General features: G+C 38.5%; 1 protein-coding gene across 10 annotated transcripts in view; it reads left to right on the top strand.

Annotated features, from left to right (window-relative positions):
* Itsn1 (intersectin 1) overlaps positions 1-22999 on the top strand; it is a 179685-nt gene that overhangs the window by 91068 nt on the left and 65618 nt on the right. For 9 of the 10 annotated variants that reach the window (XR_007210960.1, XM_048346267.1, XM_048346265.1 and 6 more), the window contains 7 exons: positions 1685-1834; positions 1938-2078; positions 3917-4004; positions 4388-4527; positions 15704-15831; positions 17531-17760; positions 20640-20761. Coding sequence is in view for 9 of the 10 variants with exons in the window: in XM_048346267.1 (XP_048202224.1) it covers positions 1685-1834; positions 1938-2078; positions 3917-4004; positions 4388-4527; positions 15704-15831; positions 17531-17760; positions 20640-20761 (999 nt within the window). In the remaining variant the exon portion in view is untranslated. Of the gene's footprint in view, positions 1-1684; positions 1835-1937; positions 2079-3916; positions 4005-4387; positions 4528-15703; positions 15832-17530; positions 17761-20639; positions 20762-22565; positions 22839-22999 lie in introns of those variants that run through there. The other variant, XM_048346272.1, reaches the window with a different exon arrangement.

Raw genomic sequence — 22999 nt, 5'->3', positions numbered from 1 at the left:
TGTGAATGAAATGTAAATGAGGATTTTTTTTTTCTTTATTTAAAAAGTAATACCTTGGATGATAGACATAGATACATATTTATATAGAGAACATGAATGTCTATTATGGGACTTTGGGGGAACCTAAGAGGGTCAGGGAAAAGAAAGGTAAAAAGAATGATAGTGAACAACATCTAAATACATCATATCTATGTATGAAGATGGCATAAAGAAACACACAGAAGGCTATTGAACAATGGGTACTACAGTGAAGGGGCAAAGAAAATCAGTAAAGGAAGTTAATCTCACTAAATTATAATGTATGTGAAATCCCATGATGAAACCCCTTTGTACAATTAATATACACTAAAAATTTTTAAAAAAATAATGGGAAAGTAAAGCAAGTTGTGTTGGGGAATTTGGGTACCAAAGGAGTGGGGAGGGTTATAAGTGAGGGTGAATATGATGGAAGTATGAAATTAGTACAGTGAGACCTGCTGAAACTGTTGTAAGAATGGGGGAAGAGGATGAGGGAGAGAGATAGAAGGGGTAAATTTGATGGAGGGCAAATTACATATATGTGGAAATGTTCACTGAAACCCCCATGTACAACTAATACACGCTACTGAAAAATACTTAAAAAATAAGCAATATGTTGGCTTCTACTCTTGATTGTTGCTTTGGAAAACATGTAGCAAAAGCCGCCTCTTGTTTTTGGTTCTTTGGTTGGCTTGTTCGTTGGTTTAGAGCTAAGTTCTTGCTCTGTGGCCCAGGCTGGCCTCAAACATAAGAGCTTCTTGCCGTAGCTTCCCAAGTTCTGTGGTTATAGCTATATGCATAAGCTTCCTTGTATTCAAGTTGATACTAGCAAGACTTAATATTTATTTATTTTTATTTGCTGCTGGAGATTGAATTCAAGATCTCATGCCTGCTAAGTACCTGCTTAATCATTAAGTCATAGCACTTAGTAGGATTTTAATTACTAGAATATATCACCTTCCTTGAATGTAGAAAAGTAAATGACATTTAAAGTATTTGTTCAGAATTACTTAGAAACTTACCATATGCAAGGCATCACTAATCCCAGGAGTCGCAGTGGTGACTGGATGCTGTACGTTCCTCACAGTCATCAGTCAGCGGAAAAGGGAGGAATTACAGCTTCTGTGGTTAAAAAAAGGAATGCGTGATTAGGAATGTGGGAGTCACAGGCTTCTAATACTTGAGGTCCAGGTTGATTACTTCTAATTCAGAAACCTGGAACCTGGAAGCTAGCCCGGAGAAGTCAAGTCCATGAGACTCTTATCTCCAATTAACTACCCAAAAGCCAGAAATGGAGCTGGGTCTCATGAGAGGGTGCTACCTCGAGCAAAAAGCTCAGGGACAGTACTCAGGCCCTCAGTTCAAGCCCCAGGACTGGCAAAAGAAAAATGAAAGTAATCATTGTATAGTATAAGAATTGAGAAATTTCCAAAAGCGTAACCATTTGGTGTAAACCAACTGAACAACTCATGGGGGGGAGGGGGAGGGGAAGGGGGGGCTGAGGGAGGAGGTAACAAATAGCACACGAAACGTACCCACGACCTTACGTATGAAACTGTAACCCCTCTGCACATCACTTTGACAGTAAATAAGTAATTATTTTAAAAAAAGAAGAAAAGGAAAAAAAAGAATTGAGAAATTAATAGGTTGTTTCTTAATATCATAGGCTGCAAAACGGGAACTTGAACGACAAAGACAACTTGAATGGGAACGGAATCGAAGGCAAGAACTTCTAAATCAAAGAAATAAAGAACAGGAGGACATAGTTGTACTGAAAGCAAAGAAAAAGACTTTGGAATTTGAATTAGAAGCTCTAGTGAGTTAAGTTTTCTTATACTTGACCTATATTCTGGGATAGGACCCAGGTGACGGGCAGCGCTCATGTTCTACTAACTGATGTTTCTTTTCATTTGTTAAAGAATGATAAAAAGCACCAACTTGAAGGAAAACTTCAAGACATCAGAGGTCGATTGAACACCCAAAGGCAAGAAATTGAGAGTACAAACAAGTCTAGAGAGCTGAGAATTGCAGAAATCACCCATTTACAGCAACAATTGCAGGTGAGAAAGTAGAACCCTTAAAAGCTTGCAGACCTCCTAGCTTCCATCTTACTCCATTTCATTTATTTACTCAACAAATGTTCGGCTCTCTTAAAGACTGGTTAAGTATATCAGAATGCTTTGGGAGCCAGTGGCTATTATAGCTAATCTGGAGGCTGAGATCTGAGGATTGCTATTTGGAGCCAGTGCAAGCAGGGAAGTTCCCTGTAAGATTCTTATCTCCAATAAATTACTCAGAAAACAGCCAGAAGTGGTAGAGCACTGGCCTTGAGCACCAAGAGGCTCAGAGACAGGGCCCAGGCCCAGAGTTCAAGCCCCAGGATGGAGGGTGTGGGGGGGAAACAACGATGTTTTAGAATTAATTGAATTGGAAAGATTTGACATTGTAACTATTAAGACTCAGGATGTTTCACTCCATTTACTTAGGCCACTGTAAATTTCTTTCAGGAGTATTTTATAGTTTTCATTGTGTAAGTCGCGTGTGTGGGTACATGTGTGCTTGCACGCCTGCTGGTATTGGGGCGTCAACCCAGAGCCTGGACACTTTTCCTTAGCTTTTTGTCTAAAGGCTAGGATTACTACAGTTTTATTCTGTTTGGTTTGGTTTTGTACCAGTTCCAGGGCTTGGATTCAGAGCCTCCTTTTCTCTCTCAGCTGGCCCTCTTCCACTTGAGCCATGCCTTCCGTTCAGCTTTTTGCCAGTTGATTGGAGATAAGAGTCTTGAGAATTTATCTACATAAGCTGGCTTTGAGCCATAATCCTCGGATCTCACTCGGATCTCAGCTTCTTGAGTTGCCCAGCACAGTGCATTTTTAATAAGATAAAAACAAAAGTCAGATATTCCTGCTGGATGCCAGTGGCTCATGACTATAAGAGTAGCGAGGTGTGACGATCACGGTCCCAGGCCAGCCCCAGCAGCAGGAAAGGCTATGAGGTTCTTATCTCCAGCTAACCATCCAAAGGCTGGAAGCAGAGCTGTGGCCTAAGTGGTAGAGCATTAGAATTGAGCAAAAGAAGCTCAGGGACAGCTCTTAAGCCCTGAGTTCAAGACCCAGAACCAACACATATATACATACGTACATGCATACATACATACATACATACATACATACATACATACATACATACATACGTACGTACGTACATACATACCTTATTATGGAAAGGCTGCCATTTTATTGAAACATAAAAATTTTCAGAACTATTTCACCTGAACTCAAGTTCCAAACTGCCTAGTGCAGTGTAGGTTTAGCCTTTTTCTGTGGCCAGTTAAAATTTTATTCAAGATTTTCTTGTACCTGTTTGAAATTCCATCCTGGGTGGTGGAAAACCCTGTATGGCAGCTGATATTCTAGTGATGACAGGTCTCATCTACCTTAGGTAGATGATAGATTAAGCCTAAATTCAGCCCTGATTCTCTGGTCTGAGCCCTTTAGCTCAGACTAGAGTAATTCCTACTAGGTTTGCTTGCGAATAAGTCATTGCATGTCTCCTTGATCCCTGACCATTGTGAGACATCACTGCAAATTTCTCTGCAATATTACTTAAAGAGTGTTTTTAAAAGCTTATAGATATTCAGTAAATCAACAAAATTATAAGCAGTGTCAAGAGAGCTATAACTTGTCTTAATTTTATTTTAGGGCAAAGCATTTGGCAAATAGCTAATTCCTTGGCAAGAATGCAAGAGCCATCCTGACTAGCTATTAAATGCATGAAGGATGTGGGGTATGATAGTAGTGTCTGAGGAATGAGAACACTGGCTTGAGCTGTCTCCTATGGGGTTGAATGTGGCAGTGTTCCCTGACATCCACTGTTGTTTTTCCTTCTTCTTTCGTAGGAATCTCAGCAAATGCTTGGAAGGCTTATTCCAGAAAAACAGATACTCAATGACCAGTTGAAACAAGTTCAGCAGAACAGTTTACACAGTAGGTATTGTTTTTAAAATGGATCTCCTTCCCTTCCCTCTTTCTTTTTCTTTTATCCTTTTCCTTCTTTTTCTATTTCCTTTTTTTTTTTCATTTCAGTTTTCCTCTTTTTCTCCTTCCCTCCTGCCTTTCCTCCCTCCTCTCCTCCCTTCCTCCCCTCCCTCCTTTCCTCCCTCTGTATTTCCTTCCTTCCTTCCCTTTCTGCTGTGGATCAAACCTAAGGCCTCCTCCATCTGAAACATACCTTTTATCACCAAGCTGCATCCCAAACCTTAACCCTCTGTCGTTTTTACCAGCAAGAATTTTGTGAACATGAAAACTTCAAACATTTCCTCACTGCCAACTTAAGTTTTTTCCTACCTTGAAATGTTTTTCTGTAATAGGAGACTCACTTCTTACACTCAAAAGAGCCTTAGAAGCAAAAGAAATAACCCGGCAGCAACTAAGAGATCAACTGGATGAGGTGGAAAAAGAAACTAGGTCAAAGCTGCAGGAGATTGATATTTTCAATAACCAACTGAAGGTAACTCTTCTGTGTATGCCGTCATGTATGTTCTACCCTTTAATTTTCCTGACTGTTCGGGTGATTAGTTGATCTTGAGTCCAAGGCCGAAAAATATATTGGTTTGTCAGCCTTGGTGAAAGCTTTCACATTTGTGGTTGAACATTATATCATCTAAATTGCATTTTTCTCTTTTAAAACATACAAAAATAAATTTGACATCTATTGAATTAGGGCTGAGTGAATAGCCTCAGCTTGACATCTGTCTTTACCTTGAATTGTATTTGTATAATTTCCATCCTTTTGCCTGCTTTAACTATAATAAGTTGAATTCTAAAAATTAGGCCCCCAAAGCTTCCTCTTTCTTAGGTTCTTTGAAGAAACTGAGATTTTTCTGCCACTACTTACTTTGAAGATTGTGCTTAAATGGAGATCTTATTTTATTAGCTCACATTTTTATCTTTTATTGTTTCGTGGATTAATTGCTTTTGCCTCTGTGGCAGAGGTGGTATATGCTTTTCCCATATTGAACAATAAAACTGAGGAAGATGCCTGAACTCTGAGAGAACAGAAAATAAGATCACACAAACACACACCCTTTTTTTTGGCTTGGTCATGGAGCTTTAACTCTGGGTCTGGCTGCTGTCTCTGAGCTCTTCAGCTCTAGGCTAGCGCTCTACCACTTAAGCCACAGTGCCACTTCTGGTTTTCTTTTTTTTTTTTTTGCCAGTCCTGGGGTTTGAACTCAGGGCCTGAGCACTGTCCCTGGCTTCTTTTTGCTCAAGGCTAGCATTCTGTCACTTGAGCCACAGCGTCACTTCTGGCCGTTTTCTGTATATGTGGTGCTGAGGAATTGAACCCAGGGCTTCATGTATATGAGGCAAGCACTCTTGCCACTAGGCCATATTCCCAGCCCCCACTTCTGGTTTTCTGATGGTTTATTGGAGATAAGAGTCTCCTGCCCAGGCTGGCTTTGAACCGAGATCCTCGGATCTCAGCCTCCTAAGTAGCTAAGATTACAGCCATGAGCCACCGGTGACCAGCTCAAATACCCATTTTTTTATTCCTTGTGCCACCCACCCTCTACCCCCACTTGAACTTGGGTATTAGATGCTCACACTCTGTACCGCCTGAGCCACGCCTCCAACCCCTCACGACTTCTTTCTGTTACAGTGCTTTCGATTTGACTTTACAACTATATTAACTCTTAGAATAAAATCAGAACAGAAATGGCTTGTTTCTTAAAGGAGTGATTATTTGTTGTTTTAGATACAATTTTTATCGATCATGTTCTTATGAAAAATTGGATATTACTCCAAATATTTTACTTTTCTAAGTTAAAAGTCTTTATATTTGATTCTTCCCAATTTAGCATTTGATACTAGGAAGGAGTAAAACTCCTTTATACTACAATAAATAAACAAATAAGAGGGAGCATATTTGAGATTTTTTGGTTGGCCTCTGGATTGAGAGTCTATGCCAGATTGTCTAGACATCTGAGTTTGAGGTATTTGTGCTGTTCTTTCAAAGTATTAGGTAATGATCTTTTCCCAGTTGTACAGTTCCAGGAAAGGGCTCTTGGGAAAAATACTATGTATAACCAACTTAGTGTTTTTCTTCACTTTCAATAGCACGTGTGTGTCTTCTGTGTTCTGTACATGTCACTTTTGGAAGTATAGCCGTGCATTCTTCAGTTTGAAGGACAGTTAGAAGGCTCACAAGAGCTCTCATTCTTACTACTGTTCTACTGTGTAAGCAAAAGAAGATAACATTGTAAATTTCATAGTATTTTTTAATAGTCTCTTGGAATATAAATAGTTAAGTATTCAGTTACTTTCTGAACCCAAGAGTAATATCAAGTTGATTCCTTTTCTGGAAATGTGGCTCCTTTAAAAAAGGTTTAGGTATTAGAAAAGTATACTCTGGAGGGAGACTTCTAATTAATGCTTACATTTATGAATTAAATAACATTAGCAAATGAGTTGCCGTTGCCTAAAAATGTGGTATAAGTTGCTCTTATGACTAATCACTGTTTGATTAACTAATGCTGCCTTCAGTATCTTCTTATACTAAGCCTCTTTTTTCCAAATATACTTGCATACATTACATTCCTCTCTGTCTCTTTATTTCTTTAGTTACCTACTAACTTTTAAACTTAATATGGTATTAAAAAAATCACAAGTTAATGTAGCTATATGTTTGCTACTTGCATATTTGGAAGGTTAAGTAAATATATTGTGCTGTCTTTTATAGTTTATTATTTCTACAACTTCTCTGAAACCCAGTGAAACTAAAACAGGAGTAGTTAAAAAATGTAGGGCTTGACCGGCTGGGAATATGGCCTAGTGGCAAGAGTGCTTGCCTCATATACATGAAGCCCTGGGTTTGATTCCCCAGCACCACATATATAGAAAAGGCCAGAAGTGGCGCTGTGGCTCAAGTGGCAGAGTGCCAGCCTTGAGCAAAAAAGAAGCCAGGGACAGTGCTCAGGCCCTGAGTCCAAGGCCCAGGACTGCCCCTCCCCCCCCCCAAAAAAAATGAGGGCTTCATAATTTGAAGCAACTGAGAGACTGAAGTTCCAGAAGTTCTTTTGTCCGCTTTTCTTTGTTTTAGCCATGGTGGCTAATACTAAACTTTTTTTCTGATTTTGTAGCCTGTGTTTATTATTAGTACCTATAATTTCTTATATGATTAAATAGGGTAAGAAGAGCAAGCAGCCAGACCTTTGGGATTATCTTCCATGCTCTTGATACAGCAGTGCCTTTAGATTTATTTAAGCTGATGTTGGGAAATTTGGCTTCTGTCTTGCCCTGGGGGAAGTCTGCAAGCTGTACAGTGACTGTTCCACACAACTGATGATGTATATTCAGTATATTCTAGACCTTCCTTTCTCAAAGGACAACCAGCTGCAGAAAATAGGAAAAAAGCTAAGATTTAGTGTCTGTATTTCATAAACATTATTTGCATGGGAGAAGAGTTTTAAAATTAGTTGACGAGAATACTAAGTCCAGTTTTTCTTTTTGTTTGTTTTGTTAAAGTGAATCTATTAAGAAGAGCAGAGTGGGAGAAAAGGAGAAATTGTAGCACCCTAAGATATAGATGCTCTTGTGCTAGAAATTCCCCATTGGCTGCCTTTGTACATGTGCTGTCTTGATAGAAACTGTAATTTTAGCTTCTTGATTATCAGATGAAATGCCTAACCATTGAATTACCCAGAAATAATGGATTTGATTAGTGGTATTTGCTACCATGAATAGTTTTTAAAGTAGTTTTTCTTCATTGGACCAAATTTATTTAGGATGAATTTCTACTTTTAAGATGTATCATATGGGCAATGAATATTTTATGAAAGCAAAATAATCATCTCAAATTCATGTTCCAGAAAAATTAATCTAAAATTATGGATCATATCTGTAACTTCTTTTTTATACCTTAGTTTAAGAAAATACTTCTTTTTTGGAGAAGCTGCATGCCTAAAGAGTACAGAGACATGTAAATAATGGTTCTTACTTGTGTGCTTACCTGTTAGGCATGGAAATAGGGTTCTAACAAATGTCAAATGACATTGCTGATTGGGACTTTTTGGATCATAGCATTTGTCTTCACCTTGCCTCTGGCAAAGCCAGTAGTTACTGTCATAGTTTTCCTTGGTGTTGACAGCCTCGTGGGTGGTTTTCATTGGTTATAATAATAAGCAGCAGCATAGAGTGTTATGTATAGTTTACAAGGCTCCATTGCATGTCAGGTAAGGAGAATCCAGCACCCAAAGGGGAGGTTTAGTGTTTCATGTTGACAAGTTCAGTTCTTGTTGGTTCCTGCATACTGGACAAGCCCTAATGTGAGGGGCCATTTACCCCTGAGCATTTCTCTCTGGCAATGGGGCAGTGCCTAGCAGTTCTCCTGGGCTGTCATCCACTTAGATGTCTTTCTAGTGGCCTCTACACTGTACTCAGGCAATGCTCTTCTTTCTCAGACTAAGGATGATGAGCCATCTCTAGCTCTGTGCTTCAGTTCACAGACAAATGCTAAGTGTATAAAATAGCATTGACCAAAAAGTACTAAGCCTTCTTTGTCAAAGATAATAATGGTTAGTAATTATTAATTGTGAAGTATAATCAAATATTTTCCTTGACAAGTTGTGTGTGTAGGTGTAAGCTCTGAATGAGAAGCTGGACCAAGTACTGCATGCTGTAGTCTTTGTAATAAATGTTGTTTTTGTTTTTTCCCAGTCCTGAACTCAGCCTGGGAACTGTCCTTGAGCTCTTTTTGCTCAAGGCTAGCACTCTTACCACTTGAGCCACAGCACCACTTCCAGCCTTTTCTGATTATGTGGTGTTGAGGAATCGAACCCAGGGCTTCGTGCATGGGAGGCAAGCACTCTACCACTAGGCCAAACTCCTGGCCCTGTAATAAATGTTTTAGATTATCAGATTTGTCACTGTTAACATTTGAAAGAGCACCCCGTTATTATTTGCCTATGTATATTTTTCCATCATATGACACAGTATTGTGATTGGTATATTATTCCAAAAGTGGACAATGTTTCATATCCTAGTGAAATGTGACTGTTGAGGACCAATTCCCAGGATTAAGAAATGTATTCCTTAGTACTAGGGAAATCCAGACTTCTGCAACTAGTTACAGGGACTGTAAGAAAACTAAATTCTGTCTATAATTGTACCTGTCCTAAAAAATGCTCTAAGAGCTAACTTAAGGTTGAAATGAGAATGCCAGTTATGGTCATTGAGGTAGTTTGTTTAGCTAAAGCTTTTTTTTTTGCCAGTCCTGGGGCTTGGACTCAGGGCCTGAGCACTGTCCCTGGCTTCTTTTTTGCTCAACGCTAGCATTCTGCCACTTGAGCCACAGCACCACTTCTGGCCGTTTTCTATATATGTGGTGCTGGGGAATCAAACCCAGGGCTTTATGTATACAAGGCAAGCACTCTTGCCATTAGGCCATATTCCCAGCCCCTAGCTAAGGCTTTTACGCTCTTGGTTTAAGGCACTTACTTTCATGGCAGGCTCATTCATTTTGAAAGCAGTGAAAGGCAAAATGTTTAGCAACAAAAGGAAAAAAGAAAAATGCTGGAGTAATCATGGCCGAACAGTCATGGATGTGGGAAGGCCAGGGAAGCATGCTAAGGGAAACAGCGATGGAAAGAAAAAGATCTAGAAAGAGGAGATGAAGAGACCACAGGAGAAATGAGTGGGAATTCAGATAGCAACAGCGCTCTCCATATTTAGTACAATTATGTTTGGCTTTGTTGAAGATAATTTTTTTTTCACTTCTTGGAATAGGCCACTTCTGCATAGGAGCAATTAGATCCTCTAATTCATTATTTGTGATTGTGGGAACTTTATGTATGTGTGTATACACACACGCACACACACACACACACACACACACACACACACATACACTCCTTGAATAAACAAATAACCAAAAATTTCCCCAGACTGAAAATAGTCAATAGATGTTGCATGTTTGCTTCTACGCCATACATGGACTGTTTGGGTTGGCTGAGTTTTTAGTTTTTGGTCTAGGCCCTTTCATTTTAAAGTTGCAAAAATCATTTAATTTTATTTTTTTGGACTTATTTTTTTTCATTATTGTTAAAGTGATATAAGAGTGGTTACAGTTTCATACATAAGGCAGTGTGTACATTTCTTATCCAACTTGCTACCTCCTCCCTCATTTTTCTCCCACCTCTCTCTTCCCCATTTCCCTCGCAAAAATCATTTAATAAAATATTATCTGGGAAAGAGAGAAAAGCAAATGTTAATCTTTTGAAGGTATTTTCCTCTGTCTCATTTTTAATTCTTTATAATAGAAACAATTTTATCCTTTAGACTGACTTACATTTAAAATAACAGGAGACCGCTTTGTGTATAAAGCTGCTATGTTTCTGGGGAAATGTAATGTTATGAAAAGGTATACCATACATATTTTTCAGGTGGATATTTCTTCGTATTTCAAACCAAATCACTTCACATAATACATGTAATTTTGAGTGTCTCAAAGACGAAATGAAGAGGAAGTAGTCACAGTAATTAAGTCAAATGATTCTGGCACCTTGGCACAACCAGGGAACAGCCAGCCATCTTCAGTGAACTTGAAAGGGAGCCATATTTCTCAGTGGAGTACTAGTTGAGTCTTCCCAAGCATTCAATTTGTCCGACATACTGCTTTTGAAATGCTTTGGCTATATGCCACAGGATGTCCAAAGATGTTTTATGGCTCAAATATCTTAATTGTTTAGGGGAAATAAGTGATTTTCCCCCTTTTATTTGTCTAGAGAAGAAAGTTAAGAGAAAGCTGATTTTCATTTTATCATAAGTAATACAAGACAACCTTTTGGGGTTTTTTTTTTGCCATTCTTAAAACTATGATTTATAATCTTAGTCTAACCAGAGACCCTGTGACATTTGAGTAAAACTATGAGCCTTTTCTGTTGGAAGAATGGCCATACACCCCAAGTTTCCATGCATTTTTACAGCATTCACAAGGTAAAAGCAATTTGACAAGTCCTGGATAAGAAATTCATCTCTGTCTTCAAAATTCTGTTCATTCAATTATTGTTGATAAAAAAATATTATTTTTAGCCACCTGCAGGTAGCATCTGCCTATGGACACAGCTACTCAAGAGGGAGAGGCAGGAGAATCCCTTGAGCCAGAGAATTTAGGCAACATAGCTACTCTTATCTCATAATACAGTTTTTAATTTCATCATTATTCTAATTTGTCTATAATAAATATTTTATTTTATTGGTGCTGCAATTTGAACTCAGGGCCTCCTACTTGCTAGTCAGACAGATGTTTTACCACTTGATGGATGCCCCAACTTCTTTTTGAATTTTATTTCACCCATATAAATATTTGTAATATAAATGTCTAATAATTTCTTATTTATTGAGAAGGTAGACAGAGGGGGGCAGCAAGCTCAGTGGTAGAGCACTTTCAGAGCATACACAGATCCTAGGCACTATCCCCAACACCATGAGGACAAAAAGAAGATGTACTTCCTTGGAAGATATATTGACTAGAATGCATTAAGGAAAGCAAGTCAACAAATTTATTATACACTCAGAAATGTTGTTAAATTATTATCTAGGCAACAAATGTATGTTTGTAGAATAGCTGATTTTAGAAAGAAAAAAGTTTTAGATAGGGCCAGAAGTAAGATACTGACTTTCAGTTTACTTCTGTTATAGTAGATAAATAACTGTGACAAAGTACATGGGGATTTAATGCAATTTGCAAGGTAACTTTAGCCAGGTTCCCCACCAGGAAGAGTTGATACATTTAGTACTATAATAGTTCTCCTAGCTACTTTCCCAATAGTTAACTAATTTCATAGGTAAATAAATTTAATGGTATCAGATTTGTTTGTCATCTTGAAATGTTTTTCCCTGAACTGAATGACTAACTGGATTTGAGTCTCTTCCATGGTTTGTAAAAGAATGAGGACAGGGGCTGGGAATGGGACCTAGCGGCAGAGGGCTGGCCTCGCATGCATGAAGCCCTGGGTTCGATTCCTCAGCACCACATACACAGAAATAGCCAGAGTAGCTCTGTGGCTCAAGAGGTAGAGTGCTAGGACAGTGCATAGGCCCTGAGTCCAAGCCCTAGGACTGGCCAAAAAGAAAAAAAAAAAAGAAGAAGAAGAATGAGGACGGGTGCAGCCATCAGCCCCATGGGAAAAGACTCAGTGTCCACACAGGCTTTGTTGTGGTCAAAGAAGAACATCCATTCTCTAGATCACACCACATACTCCCACATTTGTAGATTGCCCCTTGGAAGTTCAGCTTAAAAAAAAAAATTAACTGTACAAAGGAGTTTCAACTCAACATAGAAGCTCAGCTTTTTAGAAGTGAACCTCCCTAAAATTATGACTATTCTGCATAGATGTTCTATATCATCTTAAATGCCCAAATCCAAGGAGAAAGACCTAGAATAATTCTTATGCTGGCTAAGGTCACCTCAGATCTCCCTGAAATGGATGGTATATCTCAGCAGTGTTTGACTTGGACAGCAGTCAGTAATAGAAAGCACTGATGGAAATCTTTTCTGTCTTCAGATGTGGATCAGAAGCTGTCATAGCATCTGTCAACTTCTTTGACAATCTGTTATTTTATGGCTCTTGCAGTCTCCATTTCCTTGTGTTACTGGAAGCCACAATTTATTTAGATCAAAGATTGGTTCATCCTATCTCATAAAGCTGGTGTCCTAAAAAAAAAAAGTTTTTAAGGTTATCTCCTTTCATTTGGTATATTTAACAATTCCCTTAAAACTATCTCATTAGTATGGTTGTTGTTGTTTTTTCCTGTAGTTAAAAAAAAAATCTAAGGGCTGGGAAGATAGCTTAGTGGTAGAATGCTTGCCTAGCATGCATGAAGCCCCTGGGTTCAATTCCTCAGCACCACATAAACAAAACGAAAGCAAAAAAAGCCAGAAGAGGTGCTGTGGCTCAAGAGGTAGAACGCTAGCCTTGAGCAAAAAGAAGCCAGGGACAATGCTAAGGCCCTGAGTCCCAAGCCCCAGGACTGGCAACAAAAACAATCTACTTCTTGTTAATTTTATAGTACTTCCTGACAACTTTATTTTGGCTTGCCTTGATTGTATCTGCTAATTAATGTTCTACTAATCTATACCCAGAACTCAGTATGGAAAGAAAATGTCCAGTGTAAGCCTTTGCAAAAACTGGAACATTATTTGTTGCCTCTGGTTGGGCACATTGGGGGCATCATGACCACCACCAGTGTCCATTCTGGCTTGCACCATACCATTTAATAAGTGCTTTATGTTTGATCCTGCTATAAATTCAGTTTTCCTGGATGCAATGAGAACTTTGAGGGGGGGTGGAGGGGGGAGCTTGAACTCAGTGCCTTGGCTGAAATAACTTTTCTTTGTAAAATATATAATAAGCCTTGTGCCAGTGGCTCACACCTGTAATCCTAGCTACTCAGGAGGCTAAGATCCGAGGATCAGAGTTTGAAGCCAGGCCAGGCAGAAAGGTCCCTATAAGACCCTTGTCTCCAATTTACCACCCAAAAACCGGAAGTAGCACTGTGGCTCAAAGTGGTAGAGCTCTAGCCTTAAGCAAAAGAGCTCAAGGACAGCCCTCAGGCCCTGAGTTCAAGCCTCATGACTGACAAAAAGAAGATTAAATGAAATATATAATAAAGCACCTGAATATCAGACTTGAGCAATGCCTCTCAGCCCTTTCAGCTTTTCATTATTTTTCAAATAGGATTTTGCTTTTTAACCCAGGCTGTTCTGGTCAGCCATCCTCCTGTTTATGCTTCTCAAGTAGCTGGCATGTGCCCAACTGTTTATTGATTGAGATGGGGTTTTGTGCAGGTTCGCTTAATACTGAGCCTCTTGAGTAGCCAAGACTACAGGTGTGATATACCATAGGTGGTTCAAATGGTTTTTAACAACAAATTGGGTTCTGGCTTTGAAAAGTCAACATCGAAATATTAACCAGATTTTTTTCATTCATGTTATTAAAGATTACTATTTATTCTTGATTCCAAATTGCTATGGAAACCAACAGGCTGAATTTAAAACATATTACAATTAAGTTTTACAACCCCACGCCATTGCAGTGAAAAAGATCATGAACAATAGAATTCTTTTTTTTTCACCAGAGTTTTCCTCTCAGAGCATAGGAGGAAGACTTTCCCATGACTTCCCAGTCTCTATTCTTTGCTCCTTTTTCTCCCTCCTCAGCTAAGTTCCTCTCCCAGAGCTTCTTCCTGGCTCTGAAGCCTTATTCCCAGGGCTGTTGTGATAAGGAATAGCACACCAATTAGTTCTTTGCAAAGTTGCCTCTTCCTGCTGTGTTTTGCCTGGCTAGTCCCAGTAACATCTACTGATTCCTCACTAAAACTCCTTCCTTTTTTCCCTCCCTCCCTCTCTGCCTCCCTTCCTTTCTCTGTCCTTCCCTCCCTCCCATTCTCCCTCCCTTTTGCCCTCCTTCCCTTCCTTTCTCTCCCTACCTAGTACCTTATTTTCTCCATCTTCTAATCTCTAAATTTTTTTCTATATCTTATTATTCCATCTTAGAAACCCCTCAGAGTGATTCACAGTTTACAAAAATTTGTTTCTGTGGTGAACTTTATCCTCATAACAGTCTTAAGAATCAGTCTATGTAAGGCCCAAGAAATAAGTACTTTTTTTTTTTTTACAACAATCTGCTGTAGACAATCCTTCTATCTTTATTGTTTAAGAATAAATCTATGGGTAGGAATTTAAGACCTAGAAGAGATCCACCTACCTTACTGTGGTGACAGAAAACAAGGCAGGCTTTAGTCCCTAAGCCTCGCTGCATAGACCCCTGAGCTGTTGCCCATTTGGGGTACCCCTAGTTAGGCAAGCCAAGGTATTTTCAGGCAGCTGGAAATATCTCTCACTTAGTCTCATCTGGTCGACCTTTGACCGAGTAAAAAGAGTTTTGGGGGGTGGAAATATGGCCTAGTGGCAATAGTGCTTGCCTCACAAACATGAAGCCCTGGGTTTGATTCCTCAGCACCACATATATAGAAAAAGCCAGAAGTGGTGCTGTGGCTCAAGTGGCAGAGTGCTAGCCTTGAGCAAAAAGAAGCCAGGGACAGTGCTCAGGCCCTGAGTTCCAAGCCCCAGGACTGGCAAAAACAAAGTGTTTTGGTGACTGAGTCTCTTAGTGAGAATGTGATTCCTATAGAATCAGCGGTTCCCCCTCTACAGTTGTGGTTTTGCAGTTTTTGTTTGGTTTTGTTTCCTGTCAGTTTAATTGGCTTCTATTAATTAACAGGGTAGCATTTGTGTTTTGTTGTTTTTATTTTTGTATTACCTTTGTGGTACTGTGGCTCAAGTGGCAGAGTGCTAGCCTTGAGAACAGAGATGCCAGGGACAGTGCTCAGGCCCTGAGTTCAAGCCCTAGGACTGGCAAAAAAGAAAACAAAAAAAAGAAAAAACAAATTGTGGGAAATGGTATAATATATGGTGGCTCACTGGAAGTAATCTTGATCAGCCTTTGGAGATTAGTCCCTGTCAGTTAAACTCTCCCTTTCTCTAGTCTTCCAGTATAACCTTTCTCTATTCTGAAATGTCATCTTCCAAGGTCACTAGGCTTCCCCACTGTGAGAGTTGCATGCTGATGAGGTTTACGCCCAGGCCCTGTTGTCCTTACATGAACTGTCTTGATTATGTATAGGAACTGAGAGAAATACATAGTAAACAGCAACTCCAGAAGCAAAAGTCCATAGAAGCTGAACGACTCAAACAGAAAGAACAGGAGCGAAAAGTCATAGAATTAGAAAAGCAAAAAGAAGAAGCCCAAAGGTAAGTCTTTTCATCAGACTGCGGGCCCTGGGGAAAGAAACTGAGTACTCTTTTTCACCTGGCCTTTCCAAGCACTCACTGTACCAGAAAGTCTTGCATCTCTATGTGTATGTGTATATAAATCCTTGCATGTCATAGTACCCTCTGAAGTTTTGGTTGGTTCCCAGAACTCTCCAGTGTAGATAAGTGGAATTATACAAGGAAATTAGGACACTTGGTTGGCTCATTTGCATGCTCATGGCCAGAAAATGTTTCCAGTTCACAGCCTTTTAATAACAGTGGTGGTCAAAGTGCCTGGGTTGAAAAGAAAATCCCAACCACACAAGACTTCTTCAGCATGACCAGAATTGTGTGCCTCTTTCTCCATTCTTCATTGTAACTGCAAATTAAACTTGAGTTCCAAAGGAGGTGACTTGCCATCATTGCTTAGGATATAAACATGTTTGTGTCTCCTTTTGTTTAGATACTTAGATTTGTGGTTTATTTTCCTTGTAACCTTCTATAGTAAACTATAGAAATTTGCTTGTTACCTTTTTGTGTATCTAATTTTGTTAATGGACATTTGCTTCTTAAACTTCAGTTAATTTTAGATTCTCAGAAAGAAAAACGGCCAAATGGCCTAAAGATGTTTTATAAATGAAAAAAAATGGCTAATTTCAATGGCTATTGAAATTAGACTGAAAAGGGGAAGAAAGGTACTTGAGTCAAGTCATTCATTCTGACACTTGGCAGAAAAAAATTTAAATTATAAGTAAAGTTATTATTAAGGTTTAAGTTAAAAAGAGCTCGGTACTGGATTTTCACATTTATAGTGTTGAAACGCAATTTTTTGACAATGGAGAAGAAAAGTACAATTACCTTACATTGTGTTCTGTGGCAATTTCCTAATTCTATCTAATGACTTTATACATTGCTTATATCACAGGACAGTGGTTCAGAGGAGAGACTCTGGAACCGGGATACTTGGATTAGCTAACTCTATGAAACAGACCAGACATTTACTATCTCTGTCTTGGCCTCCTCACCTGTAAAATGGGCCTAATAACAAATCCTGCCTACCTGGTGTCAAGATTAAAGGAATTGAGAGTGAATTGTTTTTAATGTAGCTTCTGAGCATTGATTTCATTTAAAGATGATTATAAGAAGTATTATGGAGCAGGTGCTGAGGGCTCATGCCTCTCATCCTAGCTACTCAAGAAGATGTGATCTGAGGATCAAACAGCAGACAGTAATCAATAAAGTTATTTCTTGCTTTCACCTTTGGTTTTGGAGCATCATGTATGCCCACAGGGAGACATAATGATATGATTGATCATTTGTGCAGCATTTCATTTACAGCATGTTGGGTGTTCTGCATCATCCTAAGTTGTGTTCTTCTGTGTTCTGTGGTTTTTGTTTGTTTTTGGTTTTGTAGTTTAATACTAGTTTCAACATTGAGATGTCTTTGTTTTCTTACTCTTAGAGCCACTTTATGAAATACATCATAAATTTTCTGTGTTTTTCTAAATCATGTGATTTCGTCTCAGAATTGGAGTCCTGAAAGCCTTTGTTTCATTGATTGCATTGCTCTAGCTGAAGAACAATATCCCCTTGCTGGTTAGTAGCCCATTGGCTAGATGGAGCTTTTCAATGGAAAGAGACAGCACTAATGTTAAATTGGCGTTGATTCCTCACTGTAATCAAGCATCTTTATTGGCAGACGAGCTCAGGAAAGGGACAAACAATGGCTGGAACATGTGCAGCAAGAGGATGAGCATCAGCGGCCAAGAAAACACCACGAGGAGGACAAGCTAAAAAGGGAAGACACTATCAAAAAGAAGGACAGCGAGGAGAGAGGAAAACAGGAAGCACAAGACAAGATGAGTCGGCTTTTCCATCCACACCAAGAACCAGCCAAGCCAGCTTTCCAAGCTCCATGGTCCACCGCAGGTATTAGAAGTCAAAAGTGATTTCAGGGACTGGGCTATAGCTCAGGATAGGGCTTGCTTACTGTATATGAGGCCATGGGTTCCATCCCTAGCACTGAAAAAAAAAACAACTCTCTTCCAGAACCTCTTAAGAAATATCTATGTCTAATCCAGCTCTGTCTTGGATCATCTTCTCTCGCTTTGGAAAATACATCACTTTATTCCCTGGGATTTTTACAAGTGTGTTTAAATGGCTACCACCCAACAGGCGTCCTCTTCTGACTTTACCCAAGTGGCCTGAGTTCCATTACCAAGCCCCATTCATGCACCTGTATGGCAAACGGTAGATTTGACGCATCTTGCAGAAGACACTGGCTACTTTCCAGTCTGTTACTTTCTACCAGAATTTGAATTGTGTTGCAGTCTTCAGTCTGTATTGGTCAAAACTGTTTCCTACCTTTTGAAAAGGGCAACTCTGTTTTGGGACCTTTTACCATTATTTGCTTCTGTTAAAAAAAAAAATTCCTAAGAAATGGATTTAATTGAAGTTGCTAGAGCTCTAAGCACCAGTGGCTCACACCTATAATCCTAGCTACTCAGGAAGCTGAGATCTGAGGATTATAGTTTGAAGTCAGCCTTGGCAAGAAAGTCCCTGAGATTCTTGTCTTCAGAAGACAAAAAACTAGAGTGACTTTTTTGTGACTCAAGTGCTAGAGTGTTAGTCTTGAGCAAAAAAGCTAGGGACAAGTACCTAGGCCTTGAACTCAACTCCCAGGATTAGTACCCAAAAAAGAAGAGAAAAGAAATAGCTAGAACAAGCTAATCCCTTACAGAATTAGGGCTGCCAGATAGCAGTATTTTCACAATCCTTATGTGGTTGTATAATACTTTGCAAAGAACTAAAAAAAAGAAGATCATAGTGAGGCCAATCTTAAAAATCAGTTGATCTTAAAAATCTTTTTAAGAGTTTTAAAATTCTTTCTAATTTGGTTTTTTGTTGTCTTGTTTTTGCAAATTTTGTTTTGGATTCTCCCAATTGCTTTCCTATAGAATTTATTTAACATCCTTTTTTCTTTTGCCCCTCAGTTTAGGTTTTTGGTTGAACCAAATCAAACTGCACCCCCCCCCTATACATCACTTTGACAATAAATAAGTAATTATTAAAAAAATAAAATAAGAGGGCTGGGGATATAGCCTAGTGGCAAGAGTGCCTGCCTCTGATACACGAGGCCCTAGGTTCGATTCCCCAGCACCACATATACAGAAAACGGCCAGAAGCGGCGCTGTGGCTCAAGTGGCAGAGTGCTAGCCTTGAGCGGGAAGAAGCCAGGGACAGTGCTCAGGCCCTGAGTCCAAGGCCGAGGACAGGCCAAAAAAAAAAAAGAAAGAAAAAAAAAAGAAAATAAAATAAGAGAAAAAAAAGAACTAAAAAAAAAAAGCCATTGCCTTTTCTTTTAGTAAATTATATTGATTCATTTGATTATCAGTATACATTTTTACCACCATAGTGTACAGAAAGAAAAGAAGCATTTTGAGTCACTGTCCACACAGGGGCCAGGGATGAGAGCAATTTAGAATTGGGCTGGATACCATCCCTGTCTCAGGTACTTACAGCCCCAGAGAAGGACTGACAGACCATCAAATCAGTGTAGTGGGAGGGGCTTGACAGAGGAGGAGAGGTTCACTTTTTTAATGATGTGGGGGAAAAATTAACCGTCACTTTGACTTACACAACTAGTTTAAGTTAGTTTTGTTTGTCTTAGTATAAAATGAGGATTTTTTTTTCTCTCTTCAGTCAGTGGGAAATGTTGCATTCCATATAGCTTAAGACCACAGGGAGAGAATACTTTCCCTTCATTGCCTTTTAGATAAGTACGCATCAAAATATTTGTAGCTCTTGGGTGGAAAGACTCAGGAGGCTGTAATTGGTAATTTTTTAACCATAATCCATGAGGCTGGGAATATGGCTTAGCGGTAGAGTGCTCGCCTTGCATGCATGAAGCCCTGGGTTCGATTCCTCAGCACCACATAAACAGAAAAGGCTGGAATTGATGCTGTGGCCCAAGTGGTAGAGTGCTAGCCCTGAGCAAAAAGGAAGCCAGGGACAGTGTTCAGGTCCTGAGTCCAAGCTCCAGGACTGGCAAAAAATAAAATAAAACAAAACCATAATCCAAATATTCTCTGCTTACATGTATATTTAAAATTTCATTTAAAATTTTATTTTCAACTGGGGTCCAGGTCCCTAGGCCCATTCTTCCCCTTCTACATTCATTCAGGATCATTAACTAGCATTAGAGGTGACATAAAATATGGCCATGATAGGTGTCTAAAACACCAACGTTGCCAAGTCTGTTAGTGCAAAGAGTTGGGCTTCTCTGCCTCCTCCCTGTCGGATTCAGATCTGAGGTCATGTCTAAACAACACGCTGGGTGGGAAGCAGGGAATGTTTATGCTTTACAGAAGTACATTGCTAGAGTCCAGGCCAAGACAGAGAGAAAGGCTTTTAGGCCATCTTGTCTACCGTACTCAGCAGTAGAATGGCCTTCATTTAGAGAGAGGCTATACATAGGTTTGAGTTGCTAAGGCAAGATTCAGCTCTCCTTTGGCATTCAGTAGTGTTCTGGACATTCCTTGAGTGAAGCTGGGGGGTTTAGTTCAGTAGTAGAGCACTTGCCTAGCATGCCCAAGACGCTGGGTTTAGTCCCCAGCACTACAAAACAAAAGAAAAGAAAAATTCTTGAATAGGTAGAAATAGTTCAGAAGTTTATTTAAGGCAACCTTAGATGAGATGTCAGTTATTTAGCTTGTTTTCATACTTTGGTGTTTCATGTAATTTTCTTTTTTTTTTTTTTTTTTTGCAACTTTATTCCTTTTTTTTGTTTTGTTTTGTTTTGTCAACAGAAAAAGGCCCACTTACGATTTCTGCACAGGAGAATGTAAAAGTGGTCTATTACCGAGCATTATACCCTTTTGAATCCAGAAGTCATGATGAAATTACCATCCAGCCCGGAGATATAGTCATGGTAAGAATAACCCCTCTGAGAGTTTAAGTTGATAAGCAGTGCCTATCCTCTTTTGTTCTTTGTTGAACATTTGTGAAATTGTCAGAGAACGTGAAATCCAGTAATTCAGGGTTAAAGTTGTTGAAGCTTAAACTCAATCTTCCTTTTTTAAAAAAAATTATTAGAATAAAAGGTGGTATTTTTTAAGAATGCATCCTAACATCAGTTTAAAATGCAATATGTTCTCATACAGTCTTAAGCCTATAAATATATGGTAGTTTCTGAATTTAGAGGACTATTTGTATGCTATGAGTGATCATTAAAAAATGAGCTTGAAATGCAAAATACCCCATCATTTGTAATCGCCAATGGTCATTTTTGTATTATTGAGTCAAAGCATCTTTTTTTCTCTTTTATTTGTATGTGCTTTGAAGTATGTAAAAATCAGTGATTTAAAATGAAGTGGCTCTTCTTTACTATTCAGAAAATTAACAGAAGTTGAGGATTTTGCTTTGTTTTAGCTCATGTTTTTTTCTTCTAATAATAATTTAATATATTCCTATGATTGCAACTGAAACTATAAGATCTAGTTTAAGAAAGAAAATGAAGCAATGTTCTTGGCCTAAATCATTATCTTAAAGAAAATAGTTTTTTGATCTAGTTATTGACTTAAGAATTAGTCTTAGACGTAATCACATTTCATTCTCCTCCCTCCCCCTTTGGTTTTCTGAAAAATAGAAATGAGTCTGATTTTAAAAGAACTGAGACAACCATGCTTTTCACACTTAGGATGTGGACGTGGTAATCTGGATTTGATAGAAAGTATTTCTCTTTCTATTTCCCTTGTCTTATTATTGGATATGGAATCCTTTTCCACAAAGGCTGGTTAGATGAGTAGACTTTAGATGTGCTATAAGAATACATTTCATTAAACATCTATTTTGCCTTGCTTTTAAACCTTTGCTTTCCTGGTGGAGGTTAAAGGGGAATGGGTAAGTCCGCCTGTAACTGTCAGGAAGTCTGCATCTTATTCCATGTCTTGTTCTTTTCAGTTACTTTAATTCTGTGTAAATGCACTTATCTTTGGGTGTTGTTGTGGCAGTAATGTGTTTTGAATTTGTATAGTGGATTGTACTTACAAGAAAGGTGTAAATCGTTTGAGTTTGCATACTGGGTTTATATTTGGTGGATTAAATAGAAGACTAACTTGAAGGCTCTGTATTTGGCAGGTCTCTATCTCAGTCCACAGACAAAAAAGTTCCAGTAGATTAAATTTAAATTACATTCTGAAACTTTATTTTTTAAGAAGAATGTTGGAATAATGTATTGTAAGAAGTGCCTTTCTAAGCTTTAAAAACCAGAAGACACCAAATATATAGCTGTAAAGTTTCTGTTATGGAATATATAAAAGATTAAGGGTTACTATTCGTACCAGGTATTAACTCTACGAAAGAGACTTGTAATAGGCAAGTCAGCAGAGAATAGCAAGGGTCATTGACAGCTGAAAAAAAAGAAAGTGATTTAGATTACACACTTAGCTTCCTGTATAATCTGGAAGATACAGGTTGAAGAAAACAAGATAGCTTCTCTCAAAAAAAAAAAAAGATAGCTTCTCTCAAGTGAGAAAATGTAAAAAGTTTGGTAGTATCTAGCTTTGTCAAGAATGTCTGAATGTGGACATAATTACATCAACAGCAATTATAAGCAGTTTGAAGTGGTCACGCCTCATCCTTGGGCCATTCAAAAAGCAATTTGATAATACCTATTGAGATTTAAAATCCTTATTCTGATTGACCCAGAAATTCTGTTTTTCTCTCTCCTTTAGGCTATTTTGCGACACATACACAAATATGTGTATACTTTGATGTTCTGCATCATAATTGCTAAAGGCAAAAGTTAAATACAAATTTACAGAGCCAAAAGGAAACAGCCAATATTCATCAGTGAGAGGACACAGCAAAGCAGTATAAGGAAGATGTTTTTAAAATTACATAGACTTCATATGCAGTTAGATTGTCTAGTTTAAAAAAGCAGTATGTTCAGTATAATTGCATTTTAACTGAAAATAAAATTATATGTCTGTGTGTTTATGTATTCACAATTAACAGCCTTAAAATTTTATACATCAAACTGTGCAATTTCAAGGATAAATTTTTTCTTTCTTTCTTTCTTTTTTTTTTTTTTTTTTTTTTGCTGCCAAGACTAATCTTAAATAATTTCTAGAAAAAAGAATGTCATACCTAGGATAAGAGTAGTATT

The sequence above is a fragment of the Perognathus longimembris genome, chromosome 5 (assembly GCF_023159225.1).
Source record: "Perognathus longimembris pacificus isolate PPM17 chromosome 5, ASM2315922v1, whole genome shotgun sequence".
In the NCBI taxonomy this organism is placed as follows: Eukaryota; Metazoa; Chordata; class Mammalia; order Rodentia; family Heteromyidae; genus Perognathus; species Perognathus longimembris.
The sequence above is the reverse complement of the archived record's forward strand: the minus strand, read 5'-3'. Positions and strand labels throughout refer to the sequence as shown.